Raw genomic sequence first — 18,488 nt, forward strand, 5'->3', positions numbered from 1 at the left:
ACCATGAAAAATAACATTACACACATCGTAATCTATTAGCTTGGTGCCTGTCTTATCTAAATTAGGAGTTATATTGTCATTTTAACCATTTACATTACAAGTGAAAGCTAAATACTGCTGGTCCCTTCTTGGAATTCATATGTTGTATATTGTGATTCTACTGCAGCTTCCTTCTTGGACGTTATATGAGGTTTCTCTATTCTTTACACACTCCTCTGACATGAAGGACTTGTGTTGAATTAAAGAGGTGGTTCATTACTCTGCAATATCCCACATCTCTGTAAAACGATAGGGAAGGCTTTTTCTAAACCCCTGGTTCAGTCAATTCTGCTTCTGAGTGGCGCTATTGTGGTCCGCTCATCCCCGTTAACTGACCCCCGAGCTCTGTGACCCCTGAGATACGGTGATGTCACTTCCAGTTGACCCGACGTCACCGAGGCCGGCCCCATTGTTCCTGAGTGATTGGGCAGTGAACAGAGTTTTGCAGCTCATCACAGCCCAGCATCGCTCCTGCTTGCGGTGCTCTACAGCGAAGGAGAGCGCGTGCGATATCCTGGGCTGTGATGAGCGGTGAAACGCTGCCCACAGCCCAGTCACTCAAGGAGACTCAGTGAGGTCGGGACAGCTGGGAGTTGATGTGACATCACCGGATCTCAGAAGTCATGGAGCCCGGGGGTCACTTCACGGGGATGAGCGGACCGCAGAAGCATCTCTCAGAGGCAGAATTGGCTGAACAAGGTATTTAGAAAAATATTTCCCTATCAGTTTTACAGGAATGTGGCCAGTATTGCGTAGTAGTGAACCACCCCTTTAAAGATCTTTATTTATAATAGATTTTTCTTCCTTTTTTAATTATGTAGGGGGTCAGGGCTACATCCACCCCTGCAGAAATAGCTGGCACACCCAAGGTTATGTATAATGCTTTGTAATGTAATGTGTTGTATGGTATTGTGTGTCAATGGCCACCAGGTGGCAGTGTGGTAGTATGGCTGTCCTGGCACCTGGGTGAGCAGAGAAAGAGTTAAGGAAGAGGAGGGGAACAGGACATATAAAAGGGTGATATAGGAAGTAGACAGCAGGAGAGTCCCCCAGCTGATGTTGTGATAAGAACCATTTTGAAAATTCTGACCCTAAGGATCACCCCTATGGCAGTGACGCATGGGATCCGCTTAGGATTGGTTAACTACGCCCCCAAGAAGAGGGGTATAGTTCTGACCATCGGGGGTCTGGCGTCCGTATTGTCTGGCTCGGAATACTCAAAGATTTCCTCACCTAACTGAAGGTCAGTGTACCCTCAAGGAGTAGGGTATGTCTGGATCCTGGCCTGGGCACGGATGGGAGAGCACTGTCGGTTGTGGTTTTTCGTGTGCGTTAGCGTCCCCTGTGGGTGGGGTGAAGTCACCCAGCAAACTTAATGAATCAGTCAGTGCCAGCATGAAGTTGAGTGGAGGAATGAGAGACCTAGAGGTGTTAAACAAAACCCAGGTGCCTGAAATACGGACAGCTGCTAAATTGTATACTAGACGGAGGCGTAAAAGGAACCCCCATGGGATGTGTAATGGTGCTGGTGGAACGCGGACCAAAAAAATGCAAGAGAGAAAGAACAATAAAGTTTACTTATTTGGAAGAAGAAACCCTGCCTTGACTCTATTCTTTGATAGGAAGAAAATGGTGTCACCTAAACGGTTGGGGAGTTCTCCTGTGTGTGGTGCGGCGGCAGGGAGGCAAGGGGTTAACGAATGGCTGCGCTGCGGCCTGTTGACCCTTGCACGACTACTACCACTGCCTGCCCCGTGCTCTCCACCACAATTAGATGTTTATCTATTGAGCGCCGCCTTCTGCATGACCAATGTATGTGGTCACAGTCCATGCTTGTAGAGTGCATATATCATATGGTATGGTCTATACAGAGGAAGTCGATAGCAACACTCCACCACTGTAATTAATAGATGTGGCTCAGTATTATCACAGCACCATATCTATTGAATGATATGGGCACCAGAAGAAGGCAATAAATTGATAACAGGACCTTACCATGCCCCCTATACCGTCTAATATTATCAGCAGTGCATGGACAGTCACATCTTGACACATCAGGGCCATACATGTCAAAAAATATAATATTGCATGTTTGCCCATTAAAGGAAACCTGTCACCAGTTTTATACCTTGTAATACTGGCCCATCACCTTTGAAAGCATGTAAAAGGGAGTTCCTACAACCCATTTATATCCTCGTATGTGCTCCTGCCTAAGTCTGAAAAGTGTTTTATTCATGTCCCATGTTGCATGTAAATTGCACTGACTGGGTTGATCTGCGAATCCAGATCATGCTCAGACCCTTCAAATACTGAGTCTTCTATCTGGATGGAAGTGGATGACATCTCCTACGTCATTCACCCAGTGATCGAACTCTTGCACCTGCGCAGTGGAATGAGAGGCCTGCACAAGAGCACCTCACTCTGCCCTAGTGAACAGCCAAGGAGCTGGTAATTTTCGACTGAAGCTGGCACCAGTCTACTACATGGCTGAGTAGACCAAGACTGCGAGCCCTGTGTGAATGATGTAGGAGATGTGATCCACTTCCATCCAGATAGAAGAGGCGGAGATAGAAAGGACTGGTGTGACACTGAGCCCAATTTGGATTTGCCCATTGGACCGGACTGCGTAATTTGCAGTACTTTTTCTCTATGTAATTTCTCATTATTACACATCTCTAACTTTATGGACATCTACTGTATGTTTTGATTTCTTTGCCTGTGTGGATTAGATGGGTTGTTGCTGACATCTGGTCAGAAATTCATGTCTATATCATCTCTAGGGTTCTGCATATAATAAAATCAGTCCAATTTTCATCCAGAAAAGTTAGATGAGTGAAAGCTGTATGGTATACTGTATGTCACGTCGGTGCTATGTGAGTTGAGTGGGGTTTTTTCCCGCCTATCATCCATATACCATGCGTAAGTCATCCGTATGACATGCGATTTTTTTTCTCAGCAACTATTATTCTACAATCATTTATAGGACCATTAACAGTGTTCTATGCTACAGAATGGTAATGTATTCGTAAAAAAAATGTTCTCACACCCATTGACTTGCATTGGCAAATCTCGGATATTTTATGTGACCATATGGTAATTCTAACAATGTTATAGCTATGATTATTGTATTGTAACTATTATGTAACATTACAGGTTAGGTTGCAAACAAGATTTAGAGGATAAACAAAATATTTTTATAGATGTCGCTTATAAAGCCATGAATTGTGTGGAGTTAGAAATAGATGTTTACTATAAAGCCTAAATATAACATGAATTGTGTGGAGTTAGAATACTATTCTGCAGAACACTATTTGTTACACATGGAGAACATACTAATTACTATAGTCTTTCAGGAGTGGAGAAGAATGGCGATGCCAAAGACTATTATTGAATCGAGAGGTCCTCTCTGTAGCTGGGATGAATCGCTTTTTACCTCTCCTGGACAATGTGGGACAGGACTTTGTTCGTAGAGTTTATACTCAGGTGGAAAGAAGTGGTCGGGGAAAATGGACAGCCGACCTCACCAATGAGCTCTTTCGATTTGCATTGGAGTGTAAGTACCTAATACAAGAACAATTACCGTTTTACTGCACAAATCTCATTTTTCCTTTGAGTACTCACTGGCCTTAGTTATACTACAGCCTGTCTTCTTAAAGGAAATTTGTCAGAAAGCTTTTGCTACTTCATTTGAGAGCAGCTTGTTGTTAGCTAAGAGATTCTGAAACTAACCATGTTTAGCTTAAATTACTATGTGCAGCCATTCTGACTTTATCTCAGAATTGAGTGTAGCAGAGCTGGGAGCTCTCAATAGAGATTGTACATTGGCTATAAGGCTATGTGCGCACGTTGCGTACTAGCCCTGCAGAAAGTTCTGCAGCGATCTGAAGAGCACACGTGCGCTTCAAATCGCTGCAGAAAATGTCCGTAGAGAAAAAAAAAGCCGATTCCATGCGCTCTGCCTGCAGCCCCTCCCATAGACAGAGCAGGAGCTGCCGGCAAAGCGCACGGAAGAAGTGACATGTCACTTCTTAGAACGCGCGCTTCGGGCAGCAGCCGAAGCGCTGCGCTCTAATACGCCACGTGCGCACGGCTCCTGCATAATCTCCATAGATTATGCAGGGGACACAGGACGCATGCAGTTACGCTGCGCTACAAAGCGCAGCGTAACTGCATGTAATTACGCTACGTGCGCACATAGCCTGAGGTGTCAATGATCACAGGGGGCATGTCTGACTGCCCTGCATGAGAAGTCACACTAATGTTAATCACGGAGCAATAAACCCTTTACTTTAGATAAAAATAGCTCACACACAGATAAGAGAAGCATGGATGTATTTTCTTTTTTAACCCTTGCAGCATGCTGTTCTCAGCTTATATTGCAAAATCCTGGAGACAGATTCCCTTTAATGTACTGAAAATGTATACAGATGTTAAAAGTGACTTTTCATAAACCGCTTTCATACATCTGTATTAAAGCTCCATTTTTCTGTCTGTATTGTTTGAAATGTATTTTGGTGCACTGGTGGCCAATAAATTAACACTTTAAAGAATGTAAACAATGTTTTGCAAATGCCTATAATAGAAGATAACAATGGAAAACGTTTCCAGCATGTTGTAAATGGTCATATGAAACAGATGTTATAGGTTGACATGATTCTTTTTCCATTGCAAGTAATAGAAACAACATTGTCCACATACAAATGAAATGACCATACTTTTAAAGTGAACCGGTCTTTTCATCCAAAGTCAAAGTAAAATCATGGTCTTGTTGCTGTTATACCCTAATTAGTTAAAACAACTAGTTAAAGCTGCTTTTAGTCTACATACCAGCCCCATATGGTCAGGAACTGTTCTGATTTGCGGGCTCTGTAACTTGCCGTCTACTCTTTCTGAGTGAGCCGTTATTTTTCTTCACCATTCCTCCAGCACAATAGGTGCTTGAACTTCCTTTACTTATTTTCCAGCATGCATTGGTCCAGTCTTTGTCTAATGGCTTGCCGATCTCAAAATGAAAATTTGACCCTCCAATTTTCCCAATTGATTTACAGCTATTATCTGGTTATAGTGCTTAAAATAAAACAAAAAATCCCCCATGGGTGCTGCAAGAAACACTATGTGTGAATTCATGCTCACGACGCACAGAAAAATTTTCATCGCCATCGCTATTATTACACTTATGCATTTTGGCGAATCCCCAAATACAGTCAGACGTCAAAATATTAAAATGTATTATTACAGGTCAATACAGTGCTGTCACACAGTTTATGATCCCCTTCCATGTGTCATTATTGCATCCTGCCACAATGAATGCGCTCTAGTTTTTAGTTTTGTGGGTTTTTTTGTTTTTTAACTAAATGTAATTTTAAGCAAAGGAATTGTAATGTTTGGATTTATTCCTACATTCATTTATAGGCGAAAACTAGGCAACGCCCTTATAATCATTAACATAAAGTGAAATTTAATAACGGGTGGCACCCACATGAGCTGCAATAATTGCAAACAAATGCTTCCATCAGGCAGTTCTATCATTGCGATTCATACACAATACATGATGATGACTCCTAATGAGTACATGGGAATATTAATGTAAAAATGGACGATAATTTATACAAACTGATTCTTCTTGCAGCTGTCTGCTATGTACTTTATGGACAACGTCTTGGTCTTCTACAAGATTACATAAATCCTGAATCTCAAGAATTCATAGACTCAGTAACTATCATGTTCCACACCACCAGCCCCATGCTTTACCTTCCACCACGGCTCCTTAGGTTACTAAATTCCTCCATTTGGAAAAACCATGTGCAGGCCTGGGATTCCATCTTCAACCATGGTAGGTAGATGGACAATAGCTAATCTATATACTGTGAGATATCGGAATCATCTTCAGTATCATACACATATAAGTGAATCAGCGCTCTGTATAATCTTTCCTTTAAAAGCATATTAAACTACCGTATATTCACTTGTGCCATTTTGCAATGCTTTTTTACTGTTATTTTAGCAAATATTTTTCAGTATATTGTTTAACTAAAAATAGTAAAACCACAACACAATCATTTTTTTGCTGAAAGAAAAAGCGGATAATGTATTCCCAATTGTAATCAATCAGTTGGGGGCGTTGAAGTGAGGCTACTTTTTGCAGTTATTGGCCATATATTGTACAGTTGAAACCCATACTGAAAAATGCAAAAGTTAAAAAAAAAACACGCATGTAAAGTTTTTGAGGATTTTTCACGTGAAAATTTACAATGGCCACAGCATATGGTCTCAGATCTTTAGTTAAATGGCCTAGGATAGGCCATTAATATTAGGTGGGGGTCTGACTATCACATTCGCACATCTTCTCCAAACAAATAGCAAAACCAAGGGCCAAGGGTTGGTATAAGTGTAATATCCAGGTGCACATTAATAAACAACAAGTATAACCTAGAATAAAAACATAATGTGTAGGCACACTACAGTAAGTACACTACAGTAAGTACACTACAGTAAGTAGATAAGTAGTAGTACATGTAAAAAACATAGGGTGCCTAGTTAACATTTTTTTAATCAAAAAATCATCAGTCATCCACCTTCAATCAAGATTGTCCCTAACTCTACTGACTCACCTTGCTATGTGCCAACCAGCTCTCCAGATTGACGGTAGTAGAGTAGCACCAATGCCTGACTCCACACACATGTAGCACGCTAGCTAATGTGATCTACTACTTATGCTCAAGCCTATAACTGAAAATCAAGCTTGGCCATGACTTTCAGACATTATTTTGCCTGTCTGATAATATATTATAATCACACTTTGTCTTTTATATATGAGTCTACATTTGTACAAATATGAATATTTTCTCTCTCAGCGGATCGCTGTATACAGAGTATATACAGCTCTCTAAGGCATCGCTCGGATAATACATACTCAGGAGTCCTTTCCAGTCTCCTTCTTCAGGATCAACTTCCTCTTGAAGACATTAAAGCTAGCATTACTGAACTGATGGCGGGAGGCGTGGACACGGTGAGATGTTGGAAAACACATACTGCTTATTCGTATCAGATAATGCGGTCTTGACTTTTAATTTAGGATTCTCAAGGCACTACTCTTTTGTGTATACAATTAGAAACTTTAGTATTAAACCCCATAAATTACACAGAAGAGAATTTATTACGGCAGAAATAGTGTAAATTTAAGTTACTTTATATTACTAGAAATCCTCACTTACTAAAAATCCTCACTTAAGAACCTTTCACCAGTTTGAGCATGTTAAAATGGCTACATCATGGAATAGTGGCTCCAAAATTATCAAAGTCTGGCCTTAAAGAGAACCTGTCATCAGGATTATGCATGTTAGAATAAAGCTATGGCCCTAATGGCGCTGTTATTCTGATTTAATAGTGTGACGCCCTGGACTAGCCAAGTAGTCACAGGTAGGCCCTTGCACAAACACCTCCCCCCTTAATAAGGTGACAGCAGCCAACGTACAAAACCCTTGTCACCTCCCTCAGGGTTTGATGTTGACACCAGGGGGTGGAGCCAGGCGGTTGGCCACGCCCACCGAGGAGTGCACAGGCCCTGAGGCAGGAAAAACAGTGCAGTTCCCCGTGGGGAGCAGAGTGTGAGCACAGTGTTAGATCAGTCTGTGTAGTAAAGTGGAGTGGGGTTCAAGTGCAGACCTGTGTCGAGGTCTGCCACAGTCTAACACCAGGTGTCTGGGTTGGAGCCCAGTCACCTCTGTCAAGGAGGCAGACGGTGGTGGCCGCCTGCAGGAGCTGGGATTACAGCCGGAGGAACTGTAAGGGACCGGGACCGGGTAGTGGCCCGCTGATACCGAACCGGGGAACCGATTGGAAACCGGAGCACCAGGAGGGGTACTCAGACCCAGTACGAGGCCCAGAAACCACTGGACCGAGTCAAATCCACTGACTGAGGACTGGACTTTAGGCCCTTTCCCACCTAAGACCCGACTGAAGACAACAGCCCAACCATAGGGATAGAAAGCCACCGCCTAGGCATCGAGATCTCATGGGCCAGTGTCTGCGGGCAAACAGGCTCTACCGGCACACACAAGGCTGGGGAGCGGACTACCATTGCTCAGGCATAGGAGTCATCATTTCTACCAAAAGTGAGGTGCAGGAGAAAGGCGGAAACCACCAACCTGAAAAGGGGAAAAGTGCAGCCGGCTGCGGGCACCGACCACCATCTTGTTTGGTTTACCAGAGACTCCAGCGTGTTTGTAATAGTGAGTACATCAGTGCCTTCGGGCCGTGCACCACACCGCACCGTACCCACACGCCAGCACGCATCCATTCCCCCGCCTCAGCACCTCCCTTGGGCCCCCGGGACCATCATCCCCCTACCCACGGAGGGGTCAACACCAAGCTGCACAACACCGTCCCTGGGAGCCTAGTCAATGGCAGCGGTGGTGTCCATCCATTCACCACAACCCGTGGGTGGCGTCACAAACTTAATCCCCAAACAACCGCAGCCCCGGCCGTGGACTTCTCCACCGAACACCACCCCTATTCATAGCGCCAGCTTCCCTTCAGAGCGACGTGACTCCCAGGTCGGGAGGAGCTCGAGCCACCCACCGACGAGCACGGATCCGAGCGGCTCTGCAGCTGGCCAAGCCCCGGGGCGGTACAATAAATCCTTTCAGTGAGAAAATCCGCATCCTGGTTATTGTTAAAGCATCATTAGGAGTTTCGGTTTCTTAAGGTTTCGAGGCATTAGGGCCCATGGTGCGGCACTGTGGTTAGGATCTTCGGCTCTTCTCTGGTGTCTGTATCTTCTTCCAGTTTTAACTTTGAGCTGGCTCCATCCTAACCACAGGAGGCGCTTGCACGGATTGATCTTGCTGCTGGTTTCAGTCAAATGCCACTTGTGGAGGCACATCGTGGCACAGATTGACCTCCTTGGCAGGCTTCAGTAAAATAGTGCACAGATTGAGATCTTGGCTCATCATTAAGATGTAAATCTGCACTTTTGCTACCACCATACAGACATCAGAAGCTGCTGAGGGGATGAGGGGACAGAGCAGAGAAGACTCTACCCACAGTCCTGCTTTACAGTCCTTCCCCAGTGCACTAAAAGCTTAGAAATAAAAAACCTTTGAATGATGATTAAACAACCAGGCTGAGGATTTCTCTCATTGAAGCTTTTTACTAAATCAGTATAACAGTGCCATTATTATTATACTTTTATTTTACCAAGCATAATCCTGATGATCTCTTTAACAACATATTTGTAGGATATTTCTCTATAACGTTTATATTCCATCAATCCACAATCATTTGGGTACACTTCGAGGCAAAGCAAGACCATTATTACCTACCCGAGGAGTGGTCGATCAACAAAAGTCACTCAAAGAGCAAGAAGTATAATTGTTTTCGGTAGTTCACAAAGATATCTAAGGAAACTTCTAGACAACTAAAAGACTCTCAAATTAGCTAATGGTAAAGGGAACATGTCATGTTCTCAAACACTATTAATCTGTATATATGGGTTATGAATAGTGATGATCGAACCCGAACTATTAATTCGGGATTTGCATCGGGCACCTGGTGCCCTGGGCTCGAACTTACACACGGACTTTGCAAGGAAGTCTGTGACGAGATTGGCTTCTGTTTGTATGCTAATAAAGGTTGTTGAAAGTCTGCAGAGCAGCCAATCAACAAGCTTTTTCGCTTGGGAAGGATGCCTCTACTCTGCTGTGAACAAAGTAAATATAAAAAAAAATGACATGGTGTTCCCTCAATTTTTGATGACCATCGCAGGTAAAGCAAACATCTGGGGACCGCAGTCCTCAGATTTTGCATTCCATGCCGTTTTTTTTATAATTTTTTATTTAAATCATTTAAAGAACAGTATGGGATCCTCCCTATTTAAGATAACCAGCCAAGGTGAAGCAGACAGCTGGGGGTTGGTATTAGGCAGGGAAGGAACAAGGCTATTAGGCCCTTCCCAACCTAAAAATAGCAGCGTAGAGCCATCCCAGAAGTGGATCATTTATTAGATATGCCAATTCTGACACTATGCCCAGCTCTTCCCAATTGTCCTCATTCAGTGGCAATTAGGTTAATACATATGGTTTGATGTTAACTGTGTATTGACAGTTGGCATCAAGCCTAGGGGGTTAGTAATGAATAGGCGTCTATCTGACACCCCCATTACTAATCTTTTAAATGTACAGTTAAAAAACATACACTGGAAGAAAATAGTTTATTTGAATAAAGATTCCCCCACACCCCATCGTTCACCAATTTATAAATGTAAAAAAAATCCACAAAGTATTGACATAATCCAATGGGGAATAAAGACTCCCCCATTCTCCCATGTTCACCAATTTATTAATTAAAAAGAAATCCTTGATGTTCCAACGTAATCCAATGGTGTAATGTGAAATTAGGTGAGTAATATCTAGGAGCTTAGCAAAACATGAGACCCTTGCATGTCCACCTTCAAGGGTAATCCTGAAGACAAGGATTAGCCTCTGGACCTTTAGATTGAGGAACAGCTCACATGCACACTGTCGCTCCTACCTAATCATCACTCGCGTGACAGGTCTAGTGTCCTATGATGCTCCTCGAATCCTATGGAACCTTGTTGTGAAAACGAGGCTCCATAGGTCATTCACAGTCAGCGACAGGTACAGAATTTCTCACAATCATGAGAAATTCCATACCTGACTGGGAGTGACCTATAGAGCCTTGTTTTTTTAATAAGGATCCATATAATTTGATGAGCGTCATAGGACACAAGACCTGTCCCGCCAGTGATGGTTAGGTAGCAGTGACTGTGTGCATGTGAGCTATCTCTCAAGCTAGGGATCCAGAGGCTTATCCTTGTCTTCAGGATTACCCTTGAAGGTGATGCTGGAGATGCTGGAGATGCTGGAGTCTCATACCTTGCTAAGCTCCTGGATATGACTCACCTAAATGTCCTCCCTAAGGGAGTAAATGGGCAAGAGAGCAAGAAAAGTCACAGGTAATCCAGGCGAGGCAAACAGGTACGACAAAGCTCTAAGATCTTCTTCAGTTGGAAGCTGTGCTGCTGCTAAAGGAATAAACGCCTCTGCTTAGCAGAAACAAGCTCCTTCAGCGTGGTCTGAAATAGAAACTCTATATCCGGCATGGAGTGAAGCCAGGGGTAGATACAGCAAGCTTTTAAATAACGTTCAGTCAATCCCAGCGAACTCAAACTTCCACAGTTCCGGTAATCTCTATAAATGAAATGTATGCCTTTTGGTAGCCTACAGCTTTCAGTCATAAAGGCATGGCCACTATAAGCATGCACCAACACATTGGCTGACAGCTCACTGTGCACTGATACACTGCAGAGCCAGCTGTCAAAGTGTTGGGGTATGCTTACAGCCACTGAAGCTGCTCAGCCATGCCTTTATGACTGAAACCCAGTAGCTCCCGAGATGGATTAAAGTTAATTTTCTCCCTGGTGCTGCACTTTCAGTATGGCGGTCAGACAGCATTGTAACACTATCAACATGAAAATTAATGAGACATCTGAAGGTTAATAGCATTATTTGATGTGATGGTGACGGGCTCCTTTAACAGATATATTGCCAATGTATTGATGTAAGATAACATTGGAAGGAAACCTTCACAATACTAGGCAAATGATTTTAAGGTTATATTGATCAGTAAATATGCAGATTTTCCTCCATAAATAATTCTACGAATTCGTGATAGTTTTTTCCAATTGTACAATGTGCATAAATCCAGGTGATAGCTTCTAATGGTGACAATACAACCACTTTCTGCATCTTTTGACAGTGCATTCTGAATACTGAGTGAACAATACATTAGTACAATACAATGCTCAGAGCTGGAAATGTATTTTTTTGCACTTAACCTACGCCTATGTAATTCACTCAGCACAATGTGTCCAATCTCAGTTACTATGGAAGCAGCTCCTGGAACACAAGGCACAGAAACCTGCCTCTGCTCCAGCATTATTACAGCTCATGGTGCTTGTGAATAGGTTAAAACCCATGCTGGGAAATATGAGTCTATGATGTATGTCAAAAAAATTGTAAAATAGTGCCAGCATAGCCCACACAGACTCTCAGATTTATATAAAAACTCTACATTCCTGTTACAGACATCTATGACCCTACAGTGGGCTATGTATGAGCTGGCACGGACCCCGGGGGTCCAGGAGAAGCTTAGGTCTGAAATTCTAGCCGCAAGGGCCACTTCTGGAAGTGACTTGACAACACTACTGAAGAAGATCCCGCTGGTCAAAGCAGCATTGAAGGAAACTCTCAGGTATAAACAGAAATTACACATACAGTACATGGTATACTACTCTACGGCGCAAAAGATACCTTTCTTATTATCCCTTGTTTATTGCAGACTTCACCCTGTTGCAATCACATTACAGAGGTATACTCAGAGGGATACAGTCATCCGCAACTACATGATACCACAGGGGGTAAGCACTGATACAGCAATAGCACAGCTGTCCATTGTGTAATTGTCCTTTTGTACAGGCAGATGAATGAGCATCAACAGTTGACTGCGGATGTCAGGCTGCTCCCATTTTACAAGAGGCAATCTCAATGAATGAGCAAACCGTATGCGGATGAGTAGTCGTTACTTTTCTCATCCGTTTCCATACAGTTTGCATTATTTGTAGCACATTCCTGTTTACACAAAGAGAAATGCTGTCGACAATCAATTTTTATCTATCCACTGATTACTCAGCACATTTCTAATGTTTGGGAATGAGTTTTTCTGTAAACATTCATAGTTTGATCATTGTCCGGACCCTCTACGTACATTGATCTACCGCAAATTTGTCAACAATCCTGATTTTGCTCGGACAGACCACGAACCAAATCACATAAGGGTCAAGACTAAAGAAAGCCAGATAAATAAGGGGCTGTTTTTGGAGCTCTTCTGGTGTGGAGATTAGAGACAAGTGTCTTGACAGTTATTGATTCACCATGCTCACACACTGAAAATTTGCCATCAGATTGAAATGTTGCAAACAGTGGCATACTTTCCATAATAGCAGACTATGCAGCTGCCATGGCATCCATGGTGAGAAGGAGCTCTGTGCAGAATATGTTTATGCTCACACGTTGCGGTTTTTCAGGAAAAAATGTAGCAATAAATTAAAGATGCTTCAAAAACACATGCAAACATGTGGCAAAATGCGCATTTTTATGCAATATTTTTCCTGTTAACAAACACGTTTTTGATGTAGAAATGTCTGCAACAAATGCTTAACTTTTACCCTTACTTTTCCTTTCAGCCCTTACATATTTCTGTTTCCTCCACTAGAGGGAGCTCAGTGAATGGAGATTTTTACATCTTCCATTGAGTTGAATGTTAGCTGTATAAATTCCTCTACACCAAGCTTCCCCTTGTGGTGACTGCTGGCAGTCAGCTTTATCATGTACTAAGTGAAGTAAAATCAGAAATAAAGGGATGATCTGGGTTCTTTGTATTTTTTTCTTATGGGACTAAGAATTTACAGGCTTGTAGTTGCACACTAACAACCTATTCTGTCCAGTGCCGATCATTGCCGGCTCAGAGGTGTCACCAGCAGTATCTAATGGCAATTCGGCTGATTCACTTGAATCACCAGCAGGAGCAGAGCAGCAGAGAAGTTGCTCACTTGACGTGAACATCATCGGAAGACACAAAATCATCGTCAGGAGCACTGTCACCCAGAAGAGATCTTCGCCAGGCATGTAGTTCCCACTAGAGATGAGAGATCCTGATCTGTAAAGATCGGAAACTGTTAAAATTGTACAATCTTTGGCCAGATTGGATAGGAGTGGACATCCGAGCATTTACTGCACAAGTCAGCGATCTTGCCAAGAATCAGTAAATGATTGGATGACAAAAATTATCCTTTCACTGCCCATCACAGCCATGTGATATATTGGCATGGCTGTGACTGGCCACTTTAAAAAAAATAAAATAAAATGAAGCTAAAGGGTTAAAACAGTACATACTTACTGTGCCCCCATGGCTGCAGCTCTATTTCCAGGTCCACTGTCACGGTTCCGCCTCCCCGTCCCCATGGCTAAGGGGCGGAGCCTTCTCCTGGGCCTCACTTCCGGAGCTTGGATGCTTTTAAAACTGACATCTCCAGTGAACCAGCGCCGACTATAAGCTTAGCGCTGCTTTGCCTGTGATTGCTGGTCCTGTAAGTGTTTCCTGATCCGTCTGTGTTTGTGCTCCTGTGCCTTGTCTGTGTTCCCTCACCTAGTCGTTCGCCCATTCCTCTGTTGCCTCTCCTACCTCCCCACTCGGTTGCTTCCTCTGGTACTGATCTCGGCCTGACCTCGACTTCGCTTCTGCTCTTTCCTCCGGTCCTCCTTCTGCCTGTATTGTATTTGACCCAGCCTGCCTGACCATTCCTTGCACGCCCTGCAGCTCTGCTCCCCAGCTCTGCTGTGAGGCAGTGTATGAGCACACACTGTATCTACTTCCTGGTTCTTGTTGCTCTGTGTTTGTCTTCTGCTGCAGAGCTCCGGCTCCCCCTGGTGGCAACTTGACAGTATAGCTGGCCGGGCTATTCCTGTTCCTGAAAGGCCATGGACCCACTTTTCCATGGATTTCATTACGGACCTTCCTGTCTCTAATGGCATGACTGGGATCTGGGTGGTGGTGGATCGTTTTAGTAAACAGGCACATTTCGTTCCCCTCTCGGGTCTACCTAATGCAGCAACCCTTGCCAACCGCTTTATCGACCAGGTGGTTTGGTTACATGGGTTGCCCCTGAATATTGTGTCTGACAGGGGGATACAATTCATTTCTCGGTTTTGGAGGGCCTTGTGTAGGAGGTTGGGGATTGAGTTGTCCTTCTCGCCCGCCTATCATCCTGAGTCCAATGGGCAGATGAAAAGGACGAATCTGACCCTTGAACAAATCCTGCGGTGCTTGGTTTCTGCTCAGCAGGAGCATTGGTGTACGTTTTTGCCTCTTGCGGAGTTTGCATTTAATAGCAGAGTCCACCAGTCTATGGGAACATCTCCCTTCTTCTGTAATTACGGGTTTCACCCTCACTTCGGGTCCTTCTCCAGAGTGGATTCGGGGTGTCCAGGGGACAACTCCGTCGTTCAGCATCTGGGGGAGGTGTGGAAGGAGGTACGACGGTGCATCAAGACAGGTCAGCGGTCCCAGAAACACCAGGCAGACAAACGGCGTTCTTCAGGGCACTCCTTTCAAGTGGTGGATGTCGCAGGCGGGGAGGGGACGCTGCGCTCACCCACTGCTCGGGTCCAGCTGCTGCTGCTGCTGCTCGGTGGTGGCTCGAGCGGTGGGCCGGATCCCGGGGACTCGAGCAGCGTTCCTCGCCTGTGAGTGAAAAGGGGAATGATTTTGGGGATTTATTGTCCGTGACGCCACCCACGGTTGTGGTGAGGTTTTGACACCACCGCTGCTCTGGACGGGGATCCCGGGAGCGATGACAGGGAGCAGCTTGGATGTTGTTTTTCCCCTCCGTGGGTGGGGGGGTTGGTTGTCCCGGGGCCCGGTGAGGGGAGGATGGCAGGTGGGTTGCGGGACCTGGTAAGGTGCAGGGTCGCAGGGGCTGCGCGGTGTCGCACGGCACAGTGGTACTCACTCAACCAATGATGAACACAAAGTCTCCGGTAAAACAAACGCCTGGATGGACGGGTCCCACAGACGGCTGCGGTGTTTTTCCCCTGACCCCAGGTTGGTAGTGTAAGTCCCTTCCTTCACCTTCGTGTACGCTCCTCCTGCGCTCCGGTTTCCAGCTGGCTCCCTGGTTCGGTACCGGTGGGCCACCACCCAGCCCCGGCTACCTACGGTTCCACCAAGACTGTCTTCCCGGCTGCCGCAGACGGCAACTACCGTCTGCCTGACTCTCTACACGAGGCCCTAGGCTCCAACCTAGGCCCCAGTCTGCGTCTGCCTCTCTGCAGACCTCCTCTCTCTTCCTCTGCCTGGACTTCACTGCGTTGTTTTCTGCCTCAGACCAGCTAGACTCCTAGGTGGGTGTCTCCATCTGCCTGACTGCACCCACCTGGTGTGTCTGTCTGAACCCGAGGGAGGAAATCAGGTCTCACTGGGGATGTCTGCTGTGAACTGCTGGGGGTGGGGGTGTGTTGCTGCAGTACCTGTGACAACCTGGCTTTGTCCAGGGCGCCACAGTGGACAAAGTGTGGCTGTCTACTCGGAATATTAGGCTTAGGGTTCCGTCTACTAAGTTGGGTTCAAAGTTTACAGGACCCTATGAGATCATCGAGGTGGTCAACCCGGTAGCCTTTCGGTTGCAACTGCCCCAGACCTTTCGTATTCCTAGCGTATTTCATACCTCCTTGCTTAAACCATTTGTTCCATCAATGGTGGATTCTCAGACCCCTCCGGCTCCAATATTGGTGGACGGTGAGGAGGAGTACGAGATCCAGCATATTATCGATTCTCGTTGGGTTCGTAATTCCTTCCATTATCTAATCCATTGGAAGGGTTACGGTCCGGAGCACAAGTCCTGGGTGCCAGCTCAATCCATGCGGGCCGATCGGTTGATTGCAGCTTTCCACCGGACGTTTCCTGGGAAGCCTGGGGGTCCGGTGGCCCCCCTTGAGGAGGGGGTACTGTTACGGTTCCGCTTCCCTGTCCACATGGCTAGGGGGTGGAGCCTTCTTCTGAGCCTCACTTCCGGAGCTTGGATGCTTTTAAAACTGACATTGCCAGTGAACCAGTGGTGGCTATAAGCTTTGCACTGCTTTGTCTGTGATTGCTGGTCCTGTAAGTGTTATCCTGATCCATCTGTGTCTGTGCCCCTGTGCCCTGTCTGTGTTCCGTCACCTAGTCGTTCCCCCATTCCTCTGTCTCCTCTCCTACCTCCCCACTTGGTTGCTTCCTTTGGTACTGATCTCGGCCTGACCTCGACTCCGCTTCTGCTCTTTCCTCCGGTCCTCCTTCTGTCCGTACTGTGTTTGACCCAGCCTGCCTGACCATTCTTTGCACGCCCCGCAGCTCTGCTCCCCAGCTGTGCTTTGAGGCAGTGTATGAGCATACACTGTGTATCTACTTCCTGGTTCTTGTTGCTCTGTGAAGTGTCTTCTGCTGCAGAGCTCCAGCTCCCCCTGGTGGCAGCTTGACATCCACCAATTTTCACTAATGCATTTTCACTTCTTTTCCTTTCCACCGGCGTCTCTGACTGGATGCCGTTGGACCACGCCACCACCCTCTGAGACAGCGTCTGTGATTGGTTGGAATCACACATGCTGTCTGTGTCCTTAGACTGGTGATAAAAAAAAACAATTTGCGTAGGGATCCCCCGGTATTGTAACCAATACAGATAAAGACCGGAGCTACAGGCTGCAGCACCGAGCCGTGCACTTATCTTGGCTGTGTATCAAAATAAGAGGAACCGCATGAGATTTTTTTTTTTTTTTTTTTTTTTTTAAATTTAAATACATTTAAAAAAACGACATGTGGTATCCTCAATTTTGATACCCAGGCATGATAAAGCCCACCCTATGAGGTCCCATGATGCTTCCAGCTCTGCTACATCTGAATTCACAGCAAGCGCCATAAAAATCTGGTGCAGACATTTCAGCACCAAATTTGCACCTCCAAGAAGAAAACTGCATTGAAACTGTGCCAAATCAATTTTTGTGCATTGTTTTGCCAAGAGATGCAGATTTGGTGCTGAAATGTTTACACCATATTCCTCAACCCAATCTACACCTCCTGGTAAAAAAAAAAATCGCATTACTACCGCATTATACCACATGGAGTAGCGATGTGTTTTTTTGCCAGGAGGTGTAGATTGGATACAGCAGTATGGTGTAAAATCTGCATCTCATGGCACAAAAAATGCAATTTTCTGCCAGGAGATGCAGGTCTGTGAACTCAGTGAGAGTTTATTGAGGTCCCCTAAGGTCAGGTTACCTGCAATCATAGGTGGAGGGCTATGGGAACCACCAGTTGTGACCACAAATAACCGGAGTGATGTCACCGCTCATCGCTGTGTCTCAGTCTCTGCCTGAGCCTCACAGCAATCGGTCATGTTACATGATCGCGCACTGTGCCTTCAGTAATGTAGCAGAGCTGGAATCGAAGTGGGACCTGGGTGTATTGCAAGTTAATAAAGTGGTGAAAGAGGGGGCTTTTTAGTCTTTTATTTCAAATTAAGAATTTTTTGGTGTTTGTATTTATTTACTTTCACTTACTGATCAGTAATGGGGGGTCTCATAAATGCCTTCCAATACTAATCCAGGTTTTAGTGGCAGCTATGGGCTGACATTAATCCCTTATTACCACAATTGCCATCGCACCAGGTCACATCTAATGGATGCGGCAATTCCAGGCGGCTGCAGGCTGCTACTTTTAGGCTGGGGATTCCAATAACCATGGGTCTTCCCAGCCTGAGAATACCAGCAGCCAGCTGTTTGGTTTTATCTTGGCTGGGTATCAAACGGTTTTTAAAAATATTAATTTATTTAAAAAGT

General features: G+C 45.1%; 1 protein-coding gene across 1 annotated transcript in view; it reads left to right on the plus strand.

The window, feature by feature from the left end:
- The window catches only part of CYP11A1 (cytochrome P450 family 11 subfamily A member 1), a 90,409-nt gene that overhangs the window by 57,630 nt on the left and 14,291 nt on the right, over positions 1–18,488 (plus strand). Inside the window, exons 3-7 of the mRNA XM_075342671.1 lie at positions 3,393–3,592; positions 5,669–5,872; positions 6,894–7,048; positions 12,146–12,312; positions 12,400–12,478. Coding sequence (XP_075198786.1) covers positions 3,393–3,592; positions 5,669–5,872; positions 6,894–7,048; positions 12,146–12,312; positions 12,400–12,478 — 805 coding nt within the window. The remainder of the gene's footprint in view (positions 1–3,392; positions 3,593–5,668; positions 5,873–6,893; positions 7,049–12,145; positions 12,313–12,399; positions 12,479–18,488) is intronic.

The sequence above is a fragment of the Anomaloglossus baeobatrachus genome, chromosome 4, assembly GCF_048569485.1.
Source record: "Anomaloglossus baeobatrachus isolate aAnoBae1 chromosome 4, aAnoBae1.hap1, whole genome shotgun sequence".
NCBI lineage: Eukaryota > Metazoa > Chordata > Amphibia > Anura > Aromobatidae > Anomaloglossus > Anomaloglossus baeobatrachus.